At 29.1% G+C, this 23,253-nt stretch overlaps 2 protein-coding genes and 1 long non-coding RNA gene across 6 annotated transcripts; 1 reads left to right on the plus strand and 2 right to left on the minus strand.

The window, feature by feature from the left end:
• Positions 1-124: 124 nt before the first annotated feature.
• LOC8276201 lies at positions 125-3,231 on the minus strand. 3 transcript variants are annotated; one of them, XM_048371615.1, is made up of 5 exons: positions 2,986-3,231; positions 2,623-2,853; positions 1,080-1,434; positions 616-691; positions 125-291 (listed from the first exon to the last, which is right to left on the minus strand). In XM_048371615.1, the coding sequence occupies exons 3-5, from the start codon at positions 1,409-1,411 to the stop codon at positions 256-258; spliced, it is 444 nt and encodes a 147-aa protein (XP_048227572.1). In that variant the 5' UTR covers positions 1,412-1,434; positions 2,623-2,853; positions 2,986-3,231; the 3' UTR covers positions 125-255. The 3 variants fall into 3 exon arrangements, with proteins under 3 accessions (XP_048227572.1, XP_048227573.1, XP_015580975.2); XM_048371616.1 differs by lacking the exon at positions 2,986-3,231 and having other exon boundaries at positions 2,623-2,943; XM_015725489.3 differs by lacking the exons at positions 2,623-2,853; positions 2,986-3,231 and adding an exon at positions 2,000-2,616.
• Positions 3,232-7,297: 4,066 nt separating this feature from the next.
• On the minus strand, positions 7,298-11,380 carry LOC112536417. Of its 2 annotated transcripts, XR_007215172.1 has the most exons (5): positions 10,900-11,380; positions 9,678-9,832; positions 8,430-8,781; positions 8,251-8,314; positions 7,298-7,525 (listed from the first exon to the last, which is right to left on the minus strand). It is a non-coding gene; the product is annotated as an uncharacterized LOC112536417 (long non-coding RNA). The 2 variants fall into 2 exon arrangements; XR_003080442.2 differs by lacking the exon at positions 10,900-11,380 and having other exon boundaries at positions 9,678-10,048.
• Positions 11,381-17,672: 6,292 nt separating this feature from the next.
• LOC8276199 (zinc finger CCCH domain-containing protein 25) lies at positions 17,673-22,746 on the plus strand. The gene is made up of 9 exons (XM_002529301.3): positions 17,673-17,889; positions 18,250-18,348; positions 18,479-18,921; positions 19,942-20,008; positions 20,106-20,159; positions 20,475-20,543; positions 20,666-20,731; positions 20,835-20,903; positions 22,449-22,746. The coding sequence occupies exons 1-9, from the start codon at positions 17,779-17,781 to the stop codon at positions 22,533-22,535; spliced, it is 1,065 nt and encodes a 354-aa protein (XP_002529347.3). The 5' UTR covers positions 17,673-17,778; the 3' UTR covers positions 22,536-22,746.
• The last annotated feature ends 507 nt before the right edge of the window (positions 22,747-23,253 follow it).

Consider the following 23,253-nt stretch of genomic DNA (forward strand, 5'->3'; position numbering starts at 1 on the left):
AGGCGAACATACAAGTTTAAGTCCAGGTCACTCCTACGATTCATCATTTTGATTTTAATTTACTGTTTCCTTTTACCAGTGGGACAGTTAATTACGTAAAAGAAAGCACAACATAAGAAGATAATGAAACACTGAAAACTGTACGAGTCAATGAAGCTTCAGCTGAATGTTTACCACAAGCATACTCCCAAAACTATATTCCATTATTTATTACATAGACAAAATTTATGTAGGCGCAGGCACATATATTCCAAATCATGGCTGAACAGCTGGCACGTGACCGCAACTTACCTATGCAACAATAAAAGACTTGCATCATAATACTAGATAAAACAAAACAAAAAAAATTGATTATTTTATCTTCAATTTGTTAATTTACGAGTATATATATTCATTAGAGCATAGAATTGGCCGAGAAAGACAATAAAAATGAGCCGCCATTCTCTAGTCTAGGAGTCAAAATAGTGGACAGTCAAGAATGAAAAAGGTTCATAAATTAATGTTCTGAGTCTTTTTTTTCCTATAATATCCTTGAGCAGATGAAGATTCACCTATACATAAATTGTGAAATAAAGAAATCCTCTTTGAGTTAATTAAAGTGATCGGCAGGATTACCTGTGAGGACTTGTTGAGTTTCTTCCCCATCTGTTCCCCAATTTCTGAAATGGTCCGCCTCAGCTTCACAATGCACCTGTCATAGCGGGCCAAACATTAAAATTTTGAGAGAGAGATTATAAATTTTTAAAAAGAGATATAAGATATAAAATGAAATATGAATAATATTAGTAAAAAAATCAAACAAATTTTTTCAATGTCGATACATTGAAAAACTTTAAAAATTCATAGAGTAAAATTTGAAATATAAAAGATATTGACAAAAAATCTTATAAAAAAAAAAAAAAAAGTTGAACCCCCCAAGTCCCCCATTGGCACCTGGCAATGGCAACCACAAACCACCATAGAGAAAGAAAAGGTTACTGAGCACAAGGAATCAACGAAGCCATTATAGGATACACCATGAAAGAATTAAACAAATATGGAGGAGAGTGTTCGATTCCTAGTTCGGATCTTTCCCCTACCCAATTCTTGCCAGAACATTCCCCTTCACAGGAAGAACAGTAACCTTCCCATTTTCAAAGTTGAGAACCAGCTTGGCATGGTCCCTTATAAAAGAAGAGAAGATGTATTTCTTCTCTACTTCAGCAGCGCCTTCTACAAAAACAGACACGAGAGGGGGACGATCTGGATTGTCTTCGATATGAAGATCGCCATAGCATAAATCTTTCACTTCACCGGGCGGGATTTTGATGCTAACATAAGGCACCGTTCCCAAATGCTTGGTTACCTCCAGAATCATTGTATCGGTGTGCCGGTTTTCCAGCTCCGACTTGATCGAAATTGCGTTAGCCATTGAATTGGGATATAAATAAATAGCTGAGCAAGAAAAAAATGAAAACTCTGATCAATCTGTTTCCATACATCATCATCCACTATGACTATCAAGAGATGATTGAAATCTGAGGAAATTGGAAATCAATGAAACGCAAAATGAAACTAATTCTTTAAAGGAATTTAACTGGAGGTCATTAGAAACCTGCTTCAAGAAAAGAGAAAGAGGAGAAACTACTCAATAACAAAAAAAATATGTTGAAGTGTCAAGATCAAGAACAAGAAGCAATAACCAGTTGTTGGAAATAGATATACTTCAATTGTCTCATGCTCATGCACTCGATAAGCTAGTAATACACTATATTGTTATCTAGAAGAAAAAACGAATAGCTAACTTGGAGGGGAAGGTGATCATCATCAATTAATCATCACCAAAATCAGCATCAGCCACAAACCAGAAGAAAAGAACAATACATCTCAAGAAAATACAGGATCTATGTATATAAATATATATCAAGAAAACAAAGTAAGCAAAAGAAAGAATTCGCACTAAATTTACAAAACGCAAACCAAGCAGAGAGCATTCAGTTCCGTAGGTAGGGAGCAATACCTTTTTGTCGAATAGCCCTGGATAGTCCTTCCTTTTGGCTTTTCTTGCTTCGTTAAGACGATGCTTGCGGAATTATATATATATATATATCTATATAGAGCTGACTTTTTCGTTTTGACGTTTACCTTCAATTTTAGCTAAAAACGGCGATATAATCTAATTACCCTTTTTATAAATGCGTCAATAATAATAAGTAACACACACACACACTATATATATATATATATATATAAAATACAGAGTAGCCTATAAATTATTCATTAAACTTTGTGTACGTCTCTGCAAAGGGGTTTGAACCTTTATTTAGAATGTCTACTTTTGGGGTACTAATAAAGCAATGACGCAATTCATATTTGACTTGGATAACTATATGATATGTACGAATCAAAGCTCAGGTGCTTGTCAATGCACCGTCCTAATCTCTTATCGATAAAAAAGAATTAACCGATATTGTGCATGCCAGTTTTATTTAATGATAACTTGTTAATCACCGAGTTTAATATTTATTCGACAACATAAAGAATATTATTTCATTAAATTTTACAGAATCGTTTAGTCAAAAAGGATTAAATTTATGCACCAGAAGACAAGAAAAGAAAAGAAAAGAAAAGAAATTAACTCACCTCATGTCCTGATTTGCGTCATCCAGGGGGACTTGTTATATGTCATGCTTCCGTCGGTGAATTAGAGAGGCGGACAGTGCTCATTTGGGCCCATTCAGCCTGATAGTGGCGGCGCCGTGAGCTATGGTAAGCCAATATATGTTAGAGGCCCTAAGATCTGGGGTAGACAGACTGTAGAGAAGAACTTGGTTAACCAGTCCTCAACTGAACGCCAAAAAAAGTCTCCCAGATCTACGAGGATTGGCAGAAAGAACGATAACAAGGTCAGGAAATAGGAGGAAAAAACTTAGAAACTGTAAAGAGAATACAAGTAGCAAGAAGAAATTTATGGGGTAAAAAAGAAAAAAGGAGAAAAATTGGTACCAATATTATGGGAGAGAATTTGATGATGATGTTAAAAAGAAGACGAGTAATGGCAAAGTCCAAGAGCTGTGCGGTAGGCATGGCATCTGAGAGTTAAATCTAAAAAGGCCATAACTGGTGTTATTGAAACAAGAATCAGAAATGATAAGTGTACGGAAGGTATAGAATAAGCTGTGTTTAGATGGCATAATGATAGTTGTGCCTTTGGTGGTATATGGGTTTTGTTTGATGAAAAGTGTATTAGGTGATTTGCGCAAGTCTGATCTATTAAACATTGTTTAGTTCAATGAAATTACATTCGGTTCCATGTATATATATATATATATATATACTCTTTAGTCATACATAACAAAATAAAAATTGATGACCAGATGAAATGATAAAATTCAAAGATAAAATATATTAATTTTTTATTATATTATATTAACAAAATTAATAACATAAAATAATACTACTGTAAGATGAAAAATAACATAATATATAATATTTTTAAAATTATATATTTTAAATATTACTATATAAGGTATTTTTTTTAAAACAAGATTTAAAAAATTTATAATTTATTCTAATAGAGAGTTTAATTCCATTTACCTAATTTAGAATTGTAATTCTTTATTATTATATAGAGATTATTACTATATAGAGTATTACTCTCGAGAGATTTTAATATATTTATAATATATATAAAAATATGAAGAGAAAAATTTTTAAATTGACTAAAATATTTTAATAGTTTATAATATGTTTATTTCAAATATAAAGATATTAACTATAATAGGATATTCTATTATGTTTATATACTTTTTATTTCAAATATGTTTATATAATAATTTTTATAATAATTATTTATATGTATAACATACATGACGAACAATACTAGTATATATATATATATATATATATATATATATATATAATCAGTTTGACTGTTGGGCTTTTTAAACTAATAAAATATTAAAATTTATAATATTTATACTAAAATTTAGTTTAATCTGCCGATTTAACCGATTTAATTAGACCGGACTAAGCTAGTTGCTAATTCTCAATTCAACATGTTGGCACAAACTAATTTTAAGAATTCTATATATATATACATATATTAGTTATCAGAACTTGAAATTTATTTTAAATGGGAACCATGAAAAAGAAAAGTTACAATGACATAACTTTGGAAGGAAAAACCCAAATAACCTAGAACATTGTATTTAAAATCCAACAATGAACTATCCCAATAAAACTAAGCCAGGAAAAATAAATTCTAAATTATAGTTTATTTTATACACTGTTATTATTATTTTAATTATAAAATTAAATTGATAGATTTTATTTAATAAAAAATTATTATTTAATATTTAATGTATAATATTTTAAAATATAATAGCAAACTAACTATTTTTTAATTTTTTAAAATTCTGAAATTCTAATTAATTAATTAATATAAAAATTATTATTAATTAATTTTAATATTATATAAATTAATATATCAATATAATTGCATTAATTTTTAGAATTAAAATTTTATTATATAATTAATAATTTAATTTATTATTGAATATAATATTAAAAATATAATTTAAAATGTCATTTTCTGAAATTAGAATTATTATTAATTAAGAAATTAATTTATTAGTTAATATAATATTTAAATATTATTAATATGCTATTTTTTATGATAGAATTAGTGTCACTGTGTGATTATGAAATTATTTATTTATTAGTCAATATAATTTTAAAATATAATTAATATACTATTTTTTAGGATTAGAATTATTTTTTAATTAGAAATATAACTTATTGATTAATAAATTAATAAAAAATCTATAGAATACACATAATCTTAAATTCTATGTGTCAAAAATAATATTTATATTAAAATAAAAATATATTTATATCAAAATAAATATATTATGTGTCAAAAACTAGATACACATATCAAAAAAAATTTAAATGTCGGAAATGTAATAAATATATATATATATATATATATATATATATATATATATATATATATATATATATATATATATTGTCTAAAAGTTACACCAGCAACCCTGGCATCATATTGTCCACGATCCCGACATTTCTGACCATTAATTTTATTGTTCGGACTCAATTTAGTTATTTTTTAAATTTTTAGATATTTTAACCCAAACTATTATATATTTAGCTCAAATTAGCTCTATTCATTACAAAAATTAAAGAATGAGTCACACTCCCTATAAAGAGAGTGGATATAATAAAAAAATTAATATTTTATTTTAAATTATTTAAATTAAAAAATACATTGATATTTAAACAAAAAAATTAAAAATAAATATCACTATAGTGTTCTTACTATTTTTTTCTTAATAATGACAATGAAGATATATAGTTATAGTAGCAGTGGTATCAAATACAATGGAGATGAGAACAGTTTCAGCCAGAATAATAGTAATTATAATAACATTTAACATAGTTTTTAAATAATATTATAATTTTTTAATTAATTTTTTATTTTCAAGAGAAAGTGATTTTATTTTTTTCAAGTAAAATTAATTTGAACAAAATATATAAAAATTTAAATTTAAATTTATAAATTAAAAAAAATATTAAATTAAATCCGTCTAATAAAGTTAGTTGTCAAATTGCACTTTACTCCATTAATATATAATAATTTACAAAGTCGTCGAGTAATTTCTAACACAGATCTTTTGCTTTATCCTCTGTGGTTTGCACGTGCAAAAAGACGACGTCAAATGTAAAGAATAATCTTTTAACAGCGGATTTATTTGCAATTTTTGAATATGTTTTTCATTCCTCTGACTTTATTAGGATATTTTTCAAACTGATTCCCCTGAACAACAGAGAATGGATCAATCTTGTCTGTAAATATTACTATACAAGCATAAACCCGGTCGCCTATGCTCGAATAGTATTGATTAGCTATTGATGGTCCATGCAAGAAGGTTTACATCATGTGCTTCCATGAATAGAGGACCCAAATAAAACTAACCTCTAAGAATAGAGTATTAACTTAAAGAAAAAAAAAATTAATAAAGGAAAACAGATCCTTACTAAAGAAATAAACATAAAGATGTATATCTAAAACTAGGAAACTAGACTAACTTGAAAAGAACGAGGGGGACTGTTGCTGCCCAGGGACCCATTGGAAAGGTCTATCCAGTTTCAATTTAGAATTATCGAATTTCATGTGATCTATTGATATCTTGCCTGTTTTATTTTAATTTTCTTAAGAATGATCTTACCTTCAAAATGGAACCAACTTGAAAATTAATTCTATTTAAGATCTCACCTAATCACAATTTACATACACATACTGAATAAAGTTATCAAGATTTTGCCAATTCCCTCGATGGAGCTACATTAAGATATTTCCAAGATTAGCCAATGATAGGGAAAATAATTAAAGCAAAATAATTCTGTAAAGAGAAAGTTGTAAAGGGCAATATTAGTGTAAGATATAAAAGACCATTTATTATTATCGACCGTCTATAATTCAAATTTAATGAATATAAATGTAAATATTTCATGTCATTCATTATTCTGCAATTGATTATGTGGAGATAATGTAATAGATTTTATCTAAGAATATTCCTATTATCTACCATAATTAAAAATTAATTAATATAAATACAATAATTGATAAATAATGCTATATATATTAATATATAAGACTTTATCAGTGCTAACACAACTGTTGTTATTATTTTAATTATAAAATTAAGTATATAAATAAAATTTAATGTTTTATCTATAATATTTTTTAACAATAGTAAATTAAATATTTTAAAATATTTTCTTAATTTTTAATTTTTAAGAATTTATTAATGCAATAATATAAAAAAATCTTAAAAATATTTATTGTTATTGATTTTAATATTATCTGAATTAATAATATTAATATAATTGATATTATTATTTATCAGGATTAAAATATTATATTATTAAAAATTAATTTATTAATGAATATAATATTAAAAATATAATTAAAAATTTTGCTTTTTAAGATTAGAATTATTATCGATTAAAAATTAATTTATTATTTAATATAATATTAAAATATAATTAATATACTATTTTTATAATTAAAATCAATATTTAATAATGAATATAACATATTAATTAATAAAATAATATAAAAAATTATAAAATTATACATAAATTTAAAGATTATACGTAAAAAATAAGTGCATCTATCAAAATATTTTTAGTTTTTAAACATTAGTATATATAAAATATAGATTGATTTTGTTTATAGGCAACGTGATATAGATTGATAGATTTAGTCTATCTAAAATTTATCCGATGAAAGTAACAAATAATAAAACCATGATTGTAAATAATTGTCAAATGCCAACAACAAGAAGATAAGATGCAAATACAGAAGTCCACGGAGTTTTAGCTGAATGAAATATGCAATTGCAAAGAAGAGTAAAATAAAAGTCTCAAATTAACTATGAAGCAAGCCAACGTATGTTTTCTCCGACAAAGTTGTGTATGCCTGGAAGCCCCATCCGTGATGATGCTCCTTATAATTAACCTATGAAATATTTAACACACATATGTCAGCAAGTAATTAAATTATTAGAAGCTTTAAAAAGAAATTGCATCATTATGTTCCCCACCATGGATTAAGCCTAAAATCTCGACATTTTTATTGGTTAAGATTATGACCACTTCCTTTTCTTACGAAACATAGAGAACAAGACACAACTGAGCCGCAATTATTGTCTAGTTTGGAGTCAAAATGAAAAATGGAAAAATAAATTTCAAGATGCTGATGCTGGCATTTCCCGAGCAAAGATGGTACAATATATGACACTCAGAAAATACAAGAAACAAGAATCATCGCAGACAAAACCACATGAACAATCAGCAATCAGATGAAAGTAGCAAATTATATAAGCAAAGAGAAACCAGAGACCATCGAGCCAAACAGCAGCTGCACTTTCTCAACTGTATATTCTCATAATTTGATTCTTATAAATCTTCGAGGAAAGAATGCAAGTGGTTCATTCTACTTGATGACAGATGAATGACGTTATTCTAGAGATTTAATTTAAGCTTATGTTATTTTTTTGTTAAGGATTTTAATCAAACCTAATGAGAGTTCGATATTGTAAGAAGACTTTAAATCTTGAGGTTTGCCTAAGACTTAAAACTTTTCTTTAGATTTCTATCTTTGACTTGGTCATGGGATCACTTTTATGTCCTTATCATGTCATATATCTAAGAAAATAGGACGACTATATATATGTTTCTTACCTTTCAATGGTTGTTGAGTTTCTCCCAGATTCCTGTCATAAAGCGCTTTAGATTGACAATGCATCTATCAAATGGTGAACCACAGAAAAGAAAGAAAAAGCTAATTACTAATTAAACATGAAGAAGCTAGGCAGCAACGAAATTTCAAAAATAAAAGAAAATGAAGTGGATTTATGTACCCAATCCTTGTCATAATATTCCCCTCCACAGGCATATAAGTAACATTACTATTCTCGTAATTGAGCACCAGCTTGCCATTGTCCCTTATAAGGGTAGAGAGGATATACTTCTTCTTCTCCTCTTCAGCGGCACCGTCCAGAAAAATAGACACCAGAATCGGACGATCTGGATTCTCTTCAATGCAAAGATTGCCATAGCATATATCTTTTACCTCGCCTGGTGGGACTGTGATCCTAACCATAGGAAACATTCCCAAATGCCTAGTTCCCTCCAGAACCATAGGATGATCGTAGCCATTTTCCAGCTCTGTGATGATTGACAGGAATCCACACGCCATTGAGAAAAGACCGACTACGTACATAAAGTAGAGCAAAAGAATTAAGTAAGCACGTTGATCAATCTGTTACCAAATCATTCACTATCCATATGTATATAAACAAGAATTTCTGCACAATTAGATCACAGCTTTTGTTATTAACAACTCAATTTCCATTAAGCCTACCATGCAATTCACATAGTAATTAGTTGCGGAAGATAAATGATAATATGGGATACTTGTAGATAGGATTTAGGAAAAAAGAAAAGGAAAGATAAGAAAGGAAAATCTAACTTCTTATAACTGGATTTGTTTAACTTGGATACAATCTATAGTTAGGTTTTGCAAAAACTGATTGAGAGACAATGAAACCTTATATCCATAGGGAAACCCATAGTAATAGAAATCCAAAAGGAGGTCTAAGGAATTTATAGAAATTCTTAAAGATCAATTAAACCCGTAATTAAAGTGATTGAAGGACACTTGAACCCACAAGAAAACCTGTTTCAAGTAGGGAGAGGTCTCTTATAGAGACTAGTAAAAAAGAGACCAAACAGCAATCGCTCTCAATACTAAACAATGGTGTGTGTGTGTGTGTGTGTGTGTGTGTGTGTATCTGCGTGTCTGATCATCCGAGAGTGAGAACAAGAACAAGTGGCGTTTGAATAGATTATCTAATCGGTTCATGTAAACAGACAGTCACTTCACTTTAATCACAAAACTAATACGATGCACTTGTTAAGCACTTAATTTAGCTATTGTTTGAAGAAGAAGAAGAAGAAGAAGAGGAGCAGCAGGAGAAGAAGAAGAATATCATCAACAGCATGATCATCGTCATCAGCAACAAGCCAAAAAGTGAAAAAATAGAATTTTAGAAAAACAAATCAAGTTAAAAGCATTAAGTTCTGATATTGAAGAAAAATAGCAATACCCTTTCACGGAATAGCTTTGGAGAGTCCTTCTCCTTCCTTGAGTTTTCTTGCTTTCTTGAGTGGATCTCTAGAAAAATATTTTTGAGTTTTCTTGTTTTCTTGCTTTCTAGACTAAAGGCAGCCTCCTTTTTAACAGCTGATCGATCCTGCAACTCTTTGGCCAACGTAGTTGGAAAAAACAAGGGCTATATTAACTTCATTAAAACTTTAATCTCAGTTTTAAAAAGTTTTAATCTTTGCATATTTCAAGAATTTTATGTGGGTTCAATTCTAATGGATAAAAAAGGGATGCATGATGCAGTGACATCGACTCGCTCGTACGAATCAATTCCAGCTTTCCAACTGGTGAGTTTATTTGTCAACGGTCCATGTTTGCACCGCGTTTCTCTCTTTCACCTTGTCATAATCTTCTACAAATTTAGTTCGTTAATGCGTATATTATTAACCGAGTAATCAATATTTAATCCTCGTTTCTGGTCTAATAAATTGATTGCTTCCTACGAGTTTTTATTTTGTTAATACTCTCTTACATTTTCATAAACTAACTATTAAGTATCAAATTCATTTAAAATAAATTTTTTAATTAAAACTGAATAAATTTCTCCTGTTATTATAGTTTAATTCTATTGTCTAACAAAATAAAAATAAAAAAGAACTATTAGCTATAAATATTTATCTTACTTTGATTATTTAAAATTAAATTATACACTAAAATTAATTTAATAGAAAAGTTAATTATTTTTTAATTTGATAAAAAAAAAGTAATTTTAGATAAATTTATAATATATACTTATTATAAATTTAATTCTTTCAGTCCATTGGTTTTGGATAAAAGAAATAGTGAGTAGTTTTGTAGAAATGCACCAAAAAGGATGCAGAAAACTAGTATCATAGACAAAAAAATTGAACAGTAATTACAACTTCAGATGAATTGTCAAGTTCAAATCTTTCATTCCATAAGTAATATCATTTTCTGTAACGTTAATTTGATTTACTTGACAGGAATTCTAAAATGCGGCTTACTGAAGGAGCTCGAGTTAATTAGTTCTAAAATTACTTATGTTATATTAATTAAATAGCTTCAAACAGCACATGCACGTGTCATGATAGCACTCGAGCTAAGGTAGCAATCAACTCTAGGAAAATAATTTCTGAATGGATCAGTTATATTTATTTCAATAGAAAGAGAAATTAATAAAAAAGATAAGAAGAAACCTTTACTTTATTTTTATTTACGCCTCGCTAGTCATGTCAGCTCTCTTGTCGCTAATAATTAACCACGTAGCCCAATGGTGATGGGCCACTGAATCGCAGACAGGCCCACAAATTGGTAAATTTGGTCGGGTCGGGTGACGGCAAATTGGTCAACCATACCAGAGACAAGAAACGAAAGAGACTCGCCCCAGCACAACCTTGTACAATCTGAAACATGGAGTTGTTGCAATGGCCTTTGCCGTGTAGACTATTTCTTTGATTTAGTACTTTCCGAAACTTGCTTTAACATCTTGTAATTAAGCTAAGTAAAAGAATTATAATTAAAATATACCAGTTAGTGAAAGAGAATAGAGAGCAGCTGCAGAAAAATAAATAAAAATGGTGTCTTTGCATGGAATGAGGGGGAGGAAATTAGAGAATTTCGTAGGAGAGTGAGCTGATGAAGATGATAGAATTGTAAAAGTGAACTACACATGTACAAGTCAACTGTGGTTTTAGGGATTTTAAGATTCATAGTTTGTCCAGGCTTACTATATTATTACTATTAATACAATGTGAGAACACAATTTGCCAGCTGTCTTCCCACTAACTGCACAATGTGTATGCATATCTCATCTTCAGCTGCTCCTGTTTTGGATTTTTCCTTTTTCTCTATTTCCTTCCGACCTGTGTTTCGTATTTATCTATTTTTATTTGTATGAAATGATTAAATTATTTTCCTAATTAAGTAAATTATAAGGTCTAAAAGAATTCAACCTATAAGATTCTTTTTGATACACATATTTACTTTTTATATATAATAAATATATTAACTAATAAATCAGTTAAATTTTCTTTTTTCATATATAGCTTTCATTGAATTATTATTATATATATCCAATTTAATATCAGATAAATTATATATATATAAATATTTTTAAATAAAAATTCAACTTATAATTAAAATAGTAGCAATGAAACTATTTCTAGAGTTAATTGCCGACTTTTTTATTTTGCACTTATTATTGAATTTAGCACATATATAGTATTTAATATTTCGATTTTAATAATTTATTTTATATTAATTTTAATTTTAACTTCAATAAAATTATTAATAAAATCTATTAATGGGACATGAACCTTGATAAGAAAAGAAGAAAAAAAAAACTAAATTAACATCCTCGTAACTAAAATGTTATCGTTTAAACATATAAAATTAATAAAACTCTGAAGCTAAGAAAATAACAAATTTAATATGCTTGAAAAATAAAATTTTAATAATATGATGAATTTATTTTTTAGTATACATATATCTATAGTTAATATAAGTGTGTCGAATAGTACCCTTATAGGTGACAAAATAATATCTTAAGAGTTTTAACACAACTGTATATCCAAAATTCGAACTTGAAATTTTAGTTGAGCTAGAAGAGATCTTTATAATCTCATCTAGAGCATGTCGGATAGAACCCTTACGGATAGTAAAACACTCACTCAAAAAGTTTGAATATAGCTGCATACCAAAGTTCGAACTTGAGACCTTAGTTAAGTTAGAATAAACACTTACCATCTCATTTATGCGCTCTTGATATGCAGCTAATATAATAAGAGTCTCTTTTAGCTTAACTAAAATCTTGATGCGTTAAAAATTTTAAGAGAATATTTTGCTCTTGTAAGAATTCTATTTGATATGTTCTATATTAATTTTAGATATATGTATATAAAAAAAAATTAAAGGCAATTAATTCTATTGGCTTATTTTATCCATGCTTCCCATAGTAGAATGACTTCAATTCCATCGATCTCATTTATTAGGATTTGTTTTTATTCTTCGTGCTCCTCTCCATATAACAATACAAAAGGTGCAATCTCTAAAGAACGACCATCAATTAAAGGCAAACACAAGTAACATAAAATGGATGACTGAATACATATTTATGCTTTTGAAATTATATAGATTAGGTAGTTTATAATTTAATTTTTGATTTAACTTAATATGTATAGTTTTTTAATATTTAAATACTTTTATTTTAATTTGATCTTACATTTAAATTTTTTTTTAGTAATATTTAATATTTTTATGAAATACACATCACTACTCCGCTTTTTCTTCATGAGCATTTCAAACTGGTAATCGATGGTTGCCTGACGCGGAAAAAAAGAGAGCTTCTTCTCCGGTGGGAGGTCCAATCTTGCTTTCTCTCTCTTTCGCTGTTCAAGGGGCAATGCGAGCACGAATCTTATATATATATAAGGTTCTAAATGACTAAAATTCAGAAAAATAAACATACATTGCCAAAATTAATTAATTAAACTATATGAAAGAATATCTAATATAGTATCAAGATTCTACAATTTTCGACTATACCAAAAAATGCAATCCTACCTTTTTTTTGAATAGCTCACGGGAGCTCAAAAAGGGGAAGAGTGGCGATTCAAAGCACTATCGATATCAAATAAAATGCATGCATTGTTAGCTTAATCTTCATTCACTTTCATTTATTTGGGCAACAGACTATTGTGACAAATCTTTCGTGACGGATTAATTTATCACTAAAGAGTGACAAAATAACGATGGATTGAAAACGAGTTGATTATTGTGAAATGTTTTGAGATTTAATTATGGATTAGTGATGGTCTATAAACCAAACACCTGTAATGGATTAGCCGTAGAACTATGAGTTTTGATATTCCACTCTAATGAAATGAGTTTTCAACTAATATAATTAGATATAGACAAACGTAAATTTAATTTTTTATACTCAGTAACGGATTTGACTAGAGTTTAAATTTATATTTAAATTTTATTTAATATCCGATTTTGATAGCAAATACCCGTACTTATTTGATTGGTATGCGATTTTGATATTTTTTATTTGATTGGTATAGATTTCTTACAATTTTTTCTTAGCTTAATTGATATTTTTTACTCATATTATTGAAGATTTTATTAATTAGTAATCAAAACTCCTCTTCTTTTTCTTTTCTTTTTCATAATCCTCTCATTGAATCTAAAAAGGTAAAGAAAGTAAAGTCACGGAAATGGAATTTCAAATAAGTGAGAAAAAAAAGTTATGGTTTGATAATAAAAAAGTCATCCCCGGTTAGTTTTAGTGCAAATTATTTTTATTTATTTTTTCTATAATTAAATTAGAAGTTAGTATTTATTTTTTGAAAAATGATTCCTGAATACTACTTATCGCATAAGAGGCATTCTGAGAATTACTCTAAAAATGATACAATTTAAAGATTAGTTTCAAACAAAGTATTATTTTTGAAGGCATAATAATGTGTTTTAAGAATGGAAAGGTGGAAAGAAATGAGTAGGATATCCGCCCATTTAATGCTATTCAAACTCGAATCCGTTTGAACCATATTTGTGCGAATCTGTCCCAAATTTATTTAAGAAATGACACTTGTAGCCCGAATTCGTCCCAAAACCTAATAGGATTATCCGCAAACTATCTAGATTGGATTAAAGTCTGTTTAGATTAAATGATTATTAAATAAATTTTATGGAAAGGATAGCAGGTACCCTACCCGTTAAAATCCATTTATATGAATATACGGGTAATTAAATGGGTACCTATTTACCGAACCTATTTACAATAATTTAAATTAATGAAAATAAACAAAAAATAACAAAACACAAACTAATAAAGTCTAAGTAATCAATATTAAATGTTCTATATATTAATACAAATCAAGCATAAATTCAATAAATTTTAAAATAATGTTGTAAATAATAATAACTAAGTAAATACAATATTTATTACACTTTGTAGATCTTTAACTCCATATTCAAACTGCTTATCTACCACATTTGAAAAAGAAATACCATATTAGCATATTAAATATTAAATAATAAATCTATTTATAACTATTATTATAAGAAATATTTAAATAACATTTATTTTATAAAAATTTACAAATAAAAATCTAAAACTAAACCTAAATTATTTCTTCAGCTAATTAGAATTCTAACATAATCTTGACAGTGATAAGTTTACAAGGGCCACTTCTGCACTATGTAAGCTAACTGTATTCTTCACCTAGTATCTTTTTTTTTTTTTGTCACAGTATTCTTCACCTAGTACAGTTACCATGTAGCATTTCAAATGACATGCTTTCTATCTGTTCTATTCTTGGTTGCTTTTTTTGTGTAAAGGTGGAAAGAAATAAGCAGTTATATCAGGTATGTGAAAGTAAAAAGAGTTGGGTAATCTCTTCTTTTACATCATCCAAAATGACAGCCCCAATCATAATCGTTACTCAAGAACCTTTGTAAAAACCTTACATGAGACGGAGCAACGACTGAGAACGACGACAACAGTTGAGAATAATATAGTTTACTCAAAACTATATAATTTTATTTAAGTTTTTTTTTCTAATTTGGTATATCAAAACAATGTAGTTTTATTTAGATTTTCTTTAATTTGGTACATCAAAGCTACATAATTTTACTTAAAACTATGTAATTTTGTTTAAAACTATGTAGAATAACTTGAAACTATGTAGTTTTACTTAAAACTACGTAGTTTTGCTCAAAAGTACATAGTTTTATTTTTAATTTATATATAATATGTTTTTTTATTTATTAATAAAAAATTATTAAATTCATATATGATATTTTTATTTTCATATAAATATTAAATTTTGATATTATACCTAAATTTTAAAAAATTATCTTATATTTCTAGACGTAATAACTCAATATATATACTTATTAATATAAGATCTTAATAATAAAAGTGAGATCTATTAATTAAAATTAAAAACTTAAGATTAAAATTTAAATTCTACTATATAATAATTTGATATAAGATTCTTTTATATCATATTAATTAAGAGATATAAAATTAATGAAGATTATTTAATAAACATGATTAACGTCATACTAGCACTATATAATCATAAGTTAATAACGCTAATATATTAGGTTGAGCATTACAATAATTTTTTAACGTGATTTAGTATAATGCTCTTTTATATCTTAGTATAATAGTACTATATATATACACTGTTAGCAGTTATAATGATTGATGAAATAATATTGATTTTATAAAAGAGATTAATAAAAGAAATTATATATATATATATATATATATATATATATATATATATATATATATATATATATATATGTATGTGTGTGTGCATGTAAATATATGTATATGTATATATATATATATGTTTGTACATATGTATATATATGTATTTGTATATAAATATGTATGTGTCTCTCTTATAAAAAAAATATTAAATGGCTTAATGGTAAAATAACTTTATCTTTTATAAAATGTCTAAGATTCAAAACATATGGAGAATAAAATGATAAAAGAAATTTTTAACGGGTCTAATAGGGTAAGGTACTTTGTACCCATATTCGTGTACATAAACGGGTTCGGGTAGCGAGTATCAGTGTGGTAGAACCCAAACCCGACAAGGACATTAAATTTAAATCCCAAACCCATTTATCATTACTCAAATATGTCTCAATAAAATTTAGTCAGATCGGATATCCAAAGATATCCGTCCGACTAACATCCCTATTCCTGAATACTAATTGTCACGTAAGAGGCATTCTCATAACTATTTTAAAAAAGATACAATTGAAGATTAGTTTCAAACAAAGTATTGTTTTGAAAGCATAATCATGTGTTTTAAGAATTGAAATCTTTCATCTAATGTGAAATAGTCAAATACCCCTAATTTAATTTTTTTAATAAATAATCTCGTGAATTTATATCGATGGATCAAATACATTTAAAATTTTTTAAGTAAATAACTCATTAAATTTGTATCAAATAATCAAATACATCTAATCTAAAAGTAATATTTAATTCATTAATTTATTGATACAATATCTAATTACACGCTGTATAAGAACGTATTTGACAAAATTTAATACTCGAATTTAATTGACCAAAAAATGATAATGTATAAGCCTATTTTTTAAAAAGTTAAAATTTAACTTATTTAATATTTTTTATTTTTGGATCAATTAAATAATTTTTTTAAATCTTTTACCAAATACGATCCTTATAATGTACCACTAGATATTATATCAGTAAATCAATGAAATAAATATTATTTTTAATTTTTATAAATTATTAAAACCTAAAAATATAATATTATTTTATTTTTTAAAAATTTATATTAGATGTATTTGACTTTTTGATATAAGTTCATGGAAAATTTACTAAAAATTTTGAATTGGATATATTTGATTTTAGATATAAGTTTGCGGCTGTTTACTGAAAAAGTTTAAAATAAATGTTCTTTCATGAAGTAAATTAATCATTTGTCCAATTGAAATTGTATAAATTTTTACCCAATTATAATCGCTTCAACACTGTTTTAGAATATATTTTTTACTACTCAGATGTTGAGTAAATTTTACTTTTTACCTTTCATTGAATATTGTTTTAAATGTTAATGTAATTTAATTGAATTATAAGGTTAATTTGGAGGTTAAATTAAAAAGAATCCAAAAGAATTACAGTATTTAAAAGCTTAAGAATTGCTATTGAAAGAAAAATTTAAATGCTGGAGATTATTTAATTTTTTAAAATTGATGAATAAAATTGAGGATCAGATTTTAGAAATCAATTAAAAAAATTAAAGTTTGATCATAAAATCCTAAAAATTTTATGGAATGGTTATCTCTTTTCTATTAAAAAAAAGGAAGGAATGAAAATTGGGCGAAGAATGGAGCATGGACAAAGAAACAGAATACGCACGGTACGTGCACGTGCCATATGCTTTCGCACGTGGTAGAAGATATGAGAAAGAAGAAAATAGCAGAGGCGTAGTAACAGGCGCGATATAGCAGAGAATTAAAAAAGGACAGCCTCGGCGAAGAGTTAAAATAAAACAAAAAGAAAAGCAGTGAAAGTAAGAAAAATGAGAGTAGACGACGATAACTCAATATACGTCGGTAGCTTACCTTACTCTGCCACCGAAGACACCATTCGCAGAGTCTTCGGTCCTTACGGCTCCATCGTCTCCGTTAAGGTACTATTTTTTTTTTTCTTTTTTTTTTTCACTATATATACATATTATGCATTTAGGGTTTTCTAGAATTTGCTTCTTCATTTTGCTTTATTAATAAAGCCTCAAAACAATGTACAAGAAAGGCAAAAACGGTGTGATTTTCTAACCCCTCTTACTAATTCCTTAGTAAATTAAAGTGCTTGTTTGGAACGAATCATGTTTTATTTCTTCTGAGATGCCTTTGAAAAGAAGTTTATATTTAACAATTGAATTCTTGCATTTTTATACTGATCAAATAAGGTGATAGTGACTTTCATTCAGTATGCAGTTTGTTTATCTATAAATCAAAATGGATTTTGTTAATTGCCTTTTGGCCTGCAGATCATTAATGACCATGGAACAAGGGGAAAATGCTATTGCTTTGTTACTTTTAGAAATCCAAGATCTGTCTCTGATGCCATCAATGACATGAATGGCAAGGTATTTATCTTCTTTCTTTCTTTCTGGCTTTTGAATTTCTGGTGTTTATCAGGGTAAATCTGATTGTATTTCCCTTCATATATTTAGTTTTAAATGTTACAAGTTTTAACATTGTGACTCTTGTAAATAGACTATAGATGGCAGAGTTGTGAGAGTAAATGGGGTGACAACCAGAGGGGGGAGAACAGATTTTAGTCGAGAACGACTTCGATGTAATACTGAGAGGAGTCTGGATAGGGGTAGAGATCGAGAAAGGGATTATGATCGTGATAGGGACTGGTTTCGAGAACAATACAGTGATAGGTCAAGAGAGCATGGTCGGTCTTTGGATCGTGGTGAAGATGGGGATAGACGACATGAACTTGCACATGATCATGATCGGGCTAGGGATGTATATCAGAGCCAAGACAGAGTAATGGTGGATAATGAACCAGTAGAAGGAAGGAACGGTGATCGGAGCTGGGAAAGAGGCCACAATTTACACATGGATCAAGAAAGGGAGCATGATGGAACCAATGGTGATCGTGTATTTGTTGACATGGAGACTGATCAGCATTCAAGGAAACTGAATGAGTAAGGTCCCCCTGTTCCTTACCAATTTCTTTATCAGTTCTTGTTTTCATTAAAAACTGGTACAAGGTTAATTATGTGCTGTTTGTAGAACAAGATTGAATAATACATGGCATACCTTGGTTTTCTGGATGGGACATATAGCATAATTAGTCTTTCATCATGTCAAATTGCCTGCATTGTTCCTATCAGGGCAACTGTCACCTATAAAAAGGAAAAGAAAATTGAAAAGTTAGCCCTATTATTGTGATTATGATACTATCAAATTCGAGTGCAAGTCACATGCTTGCAAAACTGATGTCTTTTTAAGCTACCTCAAGGAAAAGTGAAAACAAAAAACTATTGAATAGTTAATGCTATAATATGCCTTTGTTTCATTAACTTGATTGCAAGTTTGTAACTTATGAGGTTGAGATAGCTTCTAACCTCTCAATTTGGCACTTTGAGATTAAGAGGGAATTGAAATTTGCAATATGATGCTGCTATTCTGAAGGTGCGCAACTTCCAATCACCTGCACGGAGTTCTAGAGGCAGGATTGGTATTTAGCTTTGATTGGCAACGCATTTGAATTTGGTTCATAAATGGACACAGAATAGACATGTTTATGAGATGTTATATGTGATGGCTAGGCCACGAATATGCTTATTCTAAAGTATCAGATTCTTATATGTGATTTGATGTAGTTTGCTTAGCCATAATTCAATATTCCTGATCATGCTTGCACTACATAATACATATCCAATTTTAAATGGTTATAGCAGCTGAATATTTGTAGCTTTTCTATATATCATGCTGTATAACTTGGCTGCTACCTTCCATGTTTGATTGTGTAAGCAAATCAGAACTGTTGATCTCTGCTTTTACATGTCTCATGCTTTATGACTTTGCATGTGCTATCTGCTATGTTGACTGATAAGCAAATTGGAATTATCTATCTCCTGGGGAAAAGAAAACTGAAGGAAGCTTTTCATGATTACAACTTTGGGGCTGAAATTTACTCTGCCATATATTTCTTTTGACAGTTCTAGATACACTGAACATCATAGTAGGGAAATATCTTCAGATTCAAATGATGATGGCAATAATGAGGTGCGCTCACAGTTATTTGGTTAAGGATGCATGCATAAGTATACACGATGTTAATTTTGAGATACTTCAGTCAGCGCTCATCTTTTCTCGTTATCAGGTGGAAGAAAGATTGGAGATATCAATTCAGAGGCGCAATGAACTTAAACGAGAGGTCTGAAACAAAAATAGATTCTTCCATTCTTTCACGCTTTGCCTCATTAACTTGAGGCTAAAAGTGTACGTCCAATTTCATGTAGCAGAAATGTTGAAGACACGTGCACACACACACATATATCAGCGATGGTATACATATATCTGGAATTGGATTCATGGATTCACTTCCAAAGGGGATGTATAGACTTTCAAATGCTGATCATGCAACCTTTCTTAGGGGCCATCATATTCAGTTATCTGTGTTATCTCTCACGTCAAACATCTTTGTTTAAATTTTGCCAAGAAAAAAAGCTCAACTTTAGTGCCTAGTCAGGTTTCTCAGATGGAAAAAAGATTAGAAGATAAACAACAATCTGTTTCAAAATTGCAGAAAAGAACTCGGGTATGACTGTTTTCCAAATTACAAGCAGACCTTTCTTAGTTTATACCGTACTCCAAACGATATAGAATTTTACAAATGAACCATGCTCTTCATCCTCGCTCAGAATTTGATGCTGAATGCAGATACTGGAGGATGATTTGATTATGGCAAAGAAGCGCTCGTCGCAGCATAATATGCTATTGATGAAGGTAATTATGATATTTAGAAATTGGGTTTTTGATATTTTGAAATGGATATTGGGGATTATCACAACATAAGATGCAATAATTGCATATTGGGGATTTTCTACAGCTGCATAAATGTTTTCTGCAAGTGAAAGAGTACTCTGAAAGACGTGAGAGTTGTGAAAAGGAACTTCAGGTCAGGCTTCTAAACCTTTTATGTTACTGGATCATGCAATGAACTTAAATTAGATTCTAGATAGTTGGGTTTAAATATTTTAATTGAAATATGTAATGTTTATCAATTACTGGGACCATTTAATTCCTTTTTATTTGTGACACTCTTACCATTTTTGCATTTTGGACAATTCTTCCATCACAATTTACTATGAAGTTGGGCTTACTTTCTTATGTAATTGGTTCTTTTTCATTTTCTTAATTTCCTTATGTATTGTTGTGACCACTCCTCCTCTCTTCTCACTCACTAATTGTGAGTTGATTTCTTCATTTCCAATTATCTTTTGACATGATAGCTTGTTTCAATTTGATCTCTTGCTATGCATTAATAAGTGATACCTGAATTGCACGTGTACTTTTAAGAGAATTTCATTGGGATACATTTATATTCCTACACATGTATCATGTATTGCATGTGTGTTGTTAAAGGTTGATAAGATGCCTCAATCCCCTAATGGCTGCAGCATTTATAGACCAAGCAACATATTGCTGCAACTTGGAGATTTTACTGCATTTAGAAGCATATTTATGTGCTGCTTCATATATCCTCTTCAAGCTACCATATTGATAGAGAAAGTTTTGTGTGATATTTATTCGTCATCTCATTAAAGTAATTCTTTTTTGAGGAAGGGCTTGGGAGCAGCAGCAGATGACTCCCTACCTTCTTATATTTGGAAGTGTAGCATTTTGAGCTAAGGCTAACCCCAGTTGTTGGAATATTAAAACGATGTCTCGTTAAAGTAACAACTATTTTAATAGTGTGCAAGGAATTTTGGAAATAAAGTTGAACACTTTGACTATTATGAATGTTTATCCGATAAAAGGTTCCAAACCACAGTTTTTAGTAAATGCAAGATTTGTACTCTTCAACCTGAAATCTGGAACAAATATTTAGCATGCAACCAATTTTCGAAATGGAAAGATAGTAAGGTTGAGAACTCTAGATCAGGTCAAAATGTTTGGGGTGAAAGCGGTCAAAAGTTGACGAGTACTATACAATTGAGTTCAAGTTCTTATATAGAGAGGTCAAAAGTTGCTACATCACTTTCTCATGAATCTGAAAACCCCATTGATAATATTTAGCATATATCTTTGGGCTCATTAGTCCAACTAGAAGCAGTGGGATAGGTAGTTATATATCTGTTTGGTTGCTTGCCTAAGTTGACGAGTCAAATAGTCAATAGCAGCCAATGAATTGACCAAAACTCTTATGCGGGTTTCTGCAAAACCTGTTGATGGGTCTCTGTACAAGCTACGTTCAACAGTGGCCAGGATGCGAGATGTTGATGATAGGCATCTGATATTAAGAAATGAGGATATATCTGCTTGTATGGTGTGCATCTCTAAGTTCCTATAAGTTATAAGGTTTCAGTTTGATTATTTTGTGACTTTGGTAGTGGACTCCTAGGACCAGGTGCTAGTCACTGGTACATCTGTCTGACTATGGAGGTGGTAATCACTGTGCTACACTAAATTAATGCTAACTGGTAGACCTTTTGTTATGCAGTCTCTTGTTGATTCAGCAATGATACAAAGCGATCTGGCTGATGACGTTGACATATGGGATGGATTCCTCATCAACAGCAATGCATGATTTTGGTGCGGAAGTTTAGTTCGCTTGTGCATGTATATATCGTAATTGCTCTGCAACAGTAGTTTGGATGTATTGATTTTTTGTATATATTTATGTGAAATTAAGTGGAGATCTAGTTCATCTCAACTTAGGATATCTGTCCTGCCACTATTAATCTCTTGCTGTTGTCGACTAAAATGGTTGATTATAGTATTATTTCCGTTCCTTTTCAGACTTGGGTGTTTATCAACTCAACTGCTATCCATGTGCTTGATATATACATGTGTTAAATGTTTTCTTTATTTTTTATGATGTCCTACATCTCAAATTGAGACATTTCCTTGCTTTGAACTCTACGCAAGTTTACTTGCTGGACTGGAGGCATGAACAAAAATAAAGGCGTTGGTTATCATCAGTAGTGCCAAACAGGGCATTCCAGAAAATAATAATAATAAAAGAAACACCTTCTTTACTGATATCAGCGTGGTATATAGAAAGAGAAAATGGTAAAGATAAAGGAGGTGGTTCATTTGGCAATGTGGCGATTTGCATCCTTCCAAAAGGGTGCCAGTGGAATGTTTGCTTTAAGCAAAGCTAAACACATGGTACGAATGCTGCTAACATGATTTGCTGCGGTTCAAATTTAGGCAATTTTGTATTGTTTAAAATTAAAACACGGGAAAGAAAGAAAGAAAGGCTGGTAATGCGTTTATAAGAAAGCATGTTAAGATATCTGGCT

The sequence above is a fragment of the Ricinus communis genome, chromosome 3 (genome assembly GCF_019578655.1).
Source record: "Ricinus communis isolate WT05 ecotype wild-type chromosome 3, ASM1957865v1, whole genome shotgun sequence".
Lineage (NCBI taxonomy): Eukaryota > Viridiplantae > Streptophyta > Magnoliopsida > Malpighiales > Euphorbiaceae > Ricinus > Ricinus communis.

Excerpts from the sequence above, each read along its gene's own strand:
- LOC8276199 (XM_002529301.3), top strand. The coding sequence starts at position 17,779 with ATGAGAGTAGACGACGATAACTCAATATACGTCGGTAGCTTACCTTAC. Across the intron at positions 17,890-18,249 it reads GCTCCATCGTCTCCGTTAAG|ATCATTAATGACCATGGAAC; the intron begins GTACTATTTTTT and ends TTTGGCCTGCAG. Across the intron at positions 20,732-20,834 it reads ATAATATGCTATTGATGAAG|CTGCATAAATGTTTTCTGCA; the intron begins GTAATTATGATA and ends GATTTTCTACAG.
- LOC8276201 (XM_048371615.1), bottom strand. The coding sequence starts at position 1,411 with ATGGCTAACGCAATTTCGATCAAGTCGGAGCTGGAAAACCGGCACACC. Across the intron at positions 692-1,079 it reads AATGTTCTGGCAAGAATTGG|GTGCATTGTGAAGCTGAGGC; the intron begins GTAGGGGAAAGA and ends CCGCTATGACAG. Across the intron at positions 292-615 it reads AACTCAACAAGTCCTCACAG|GTAAGTTGCGGTCACGTGCC; the intron begins GTAATCCTGCCG and ends ATTGTTGCATAG.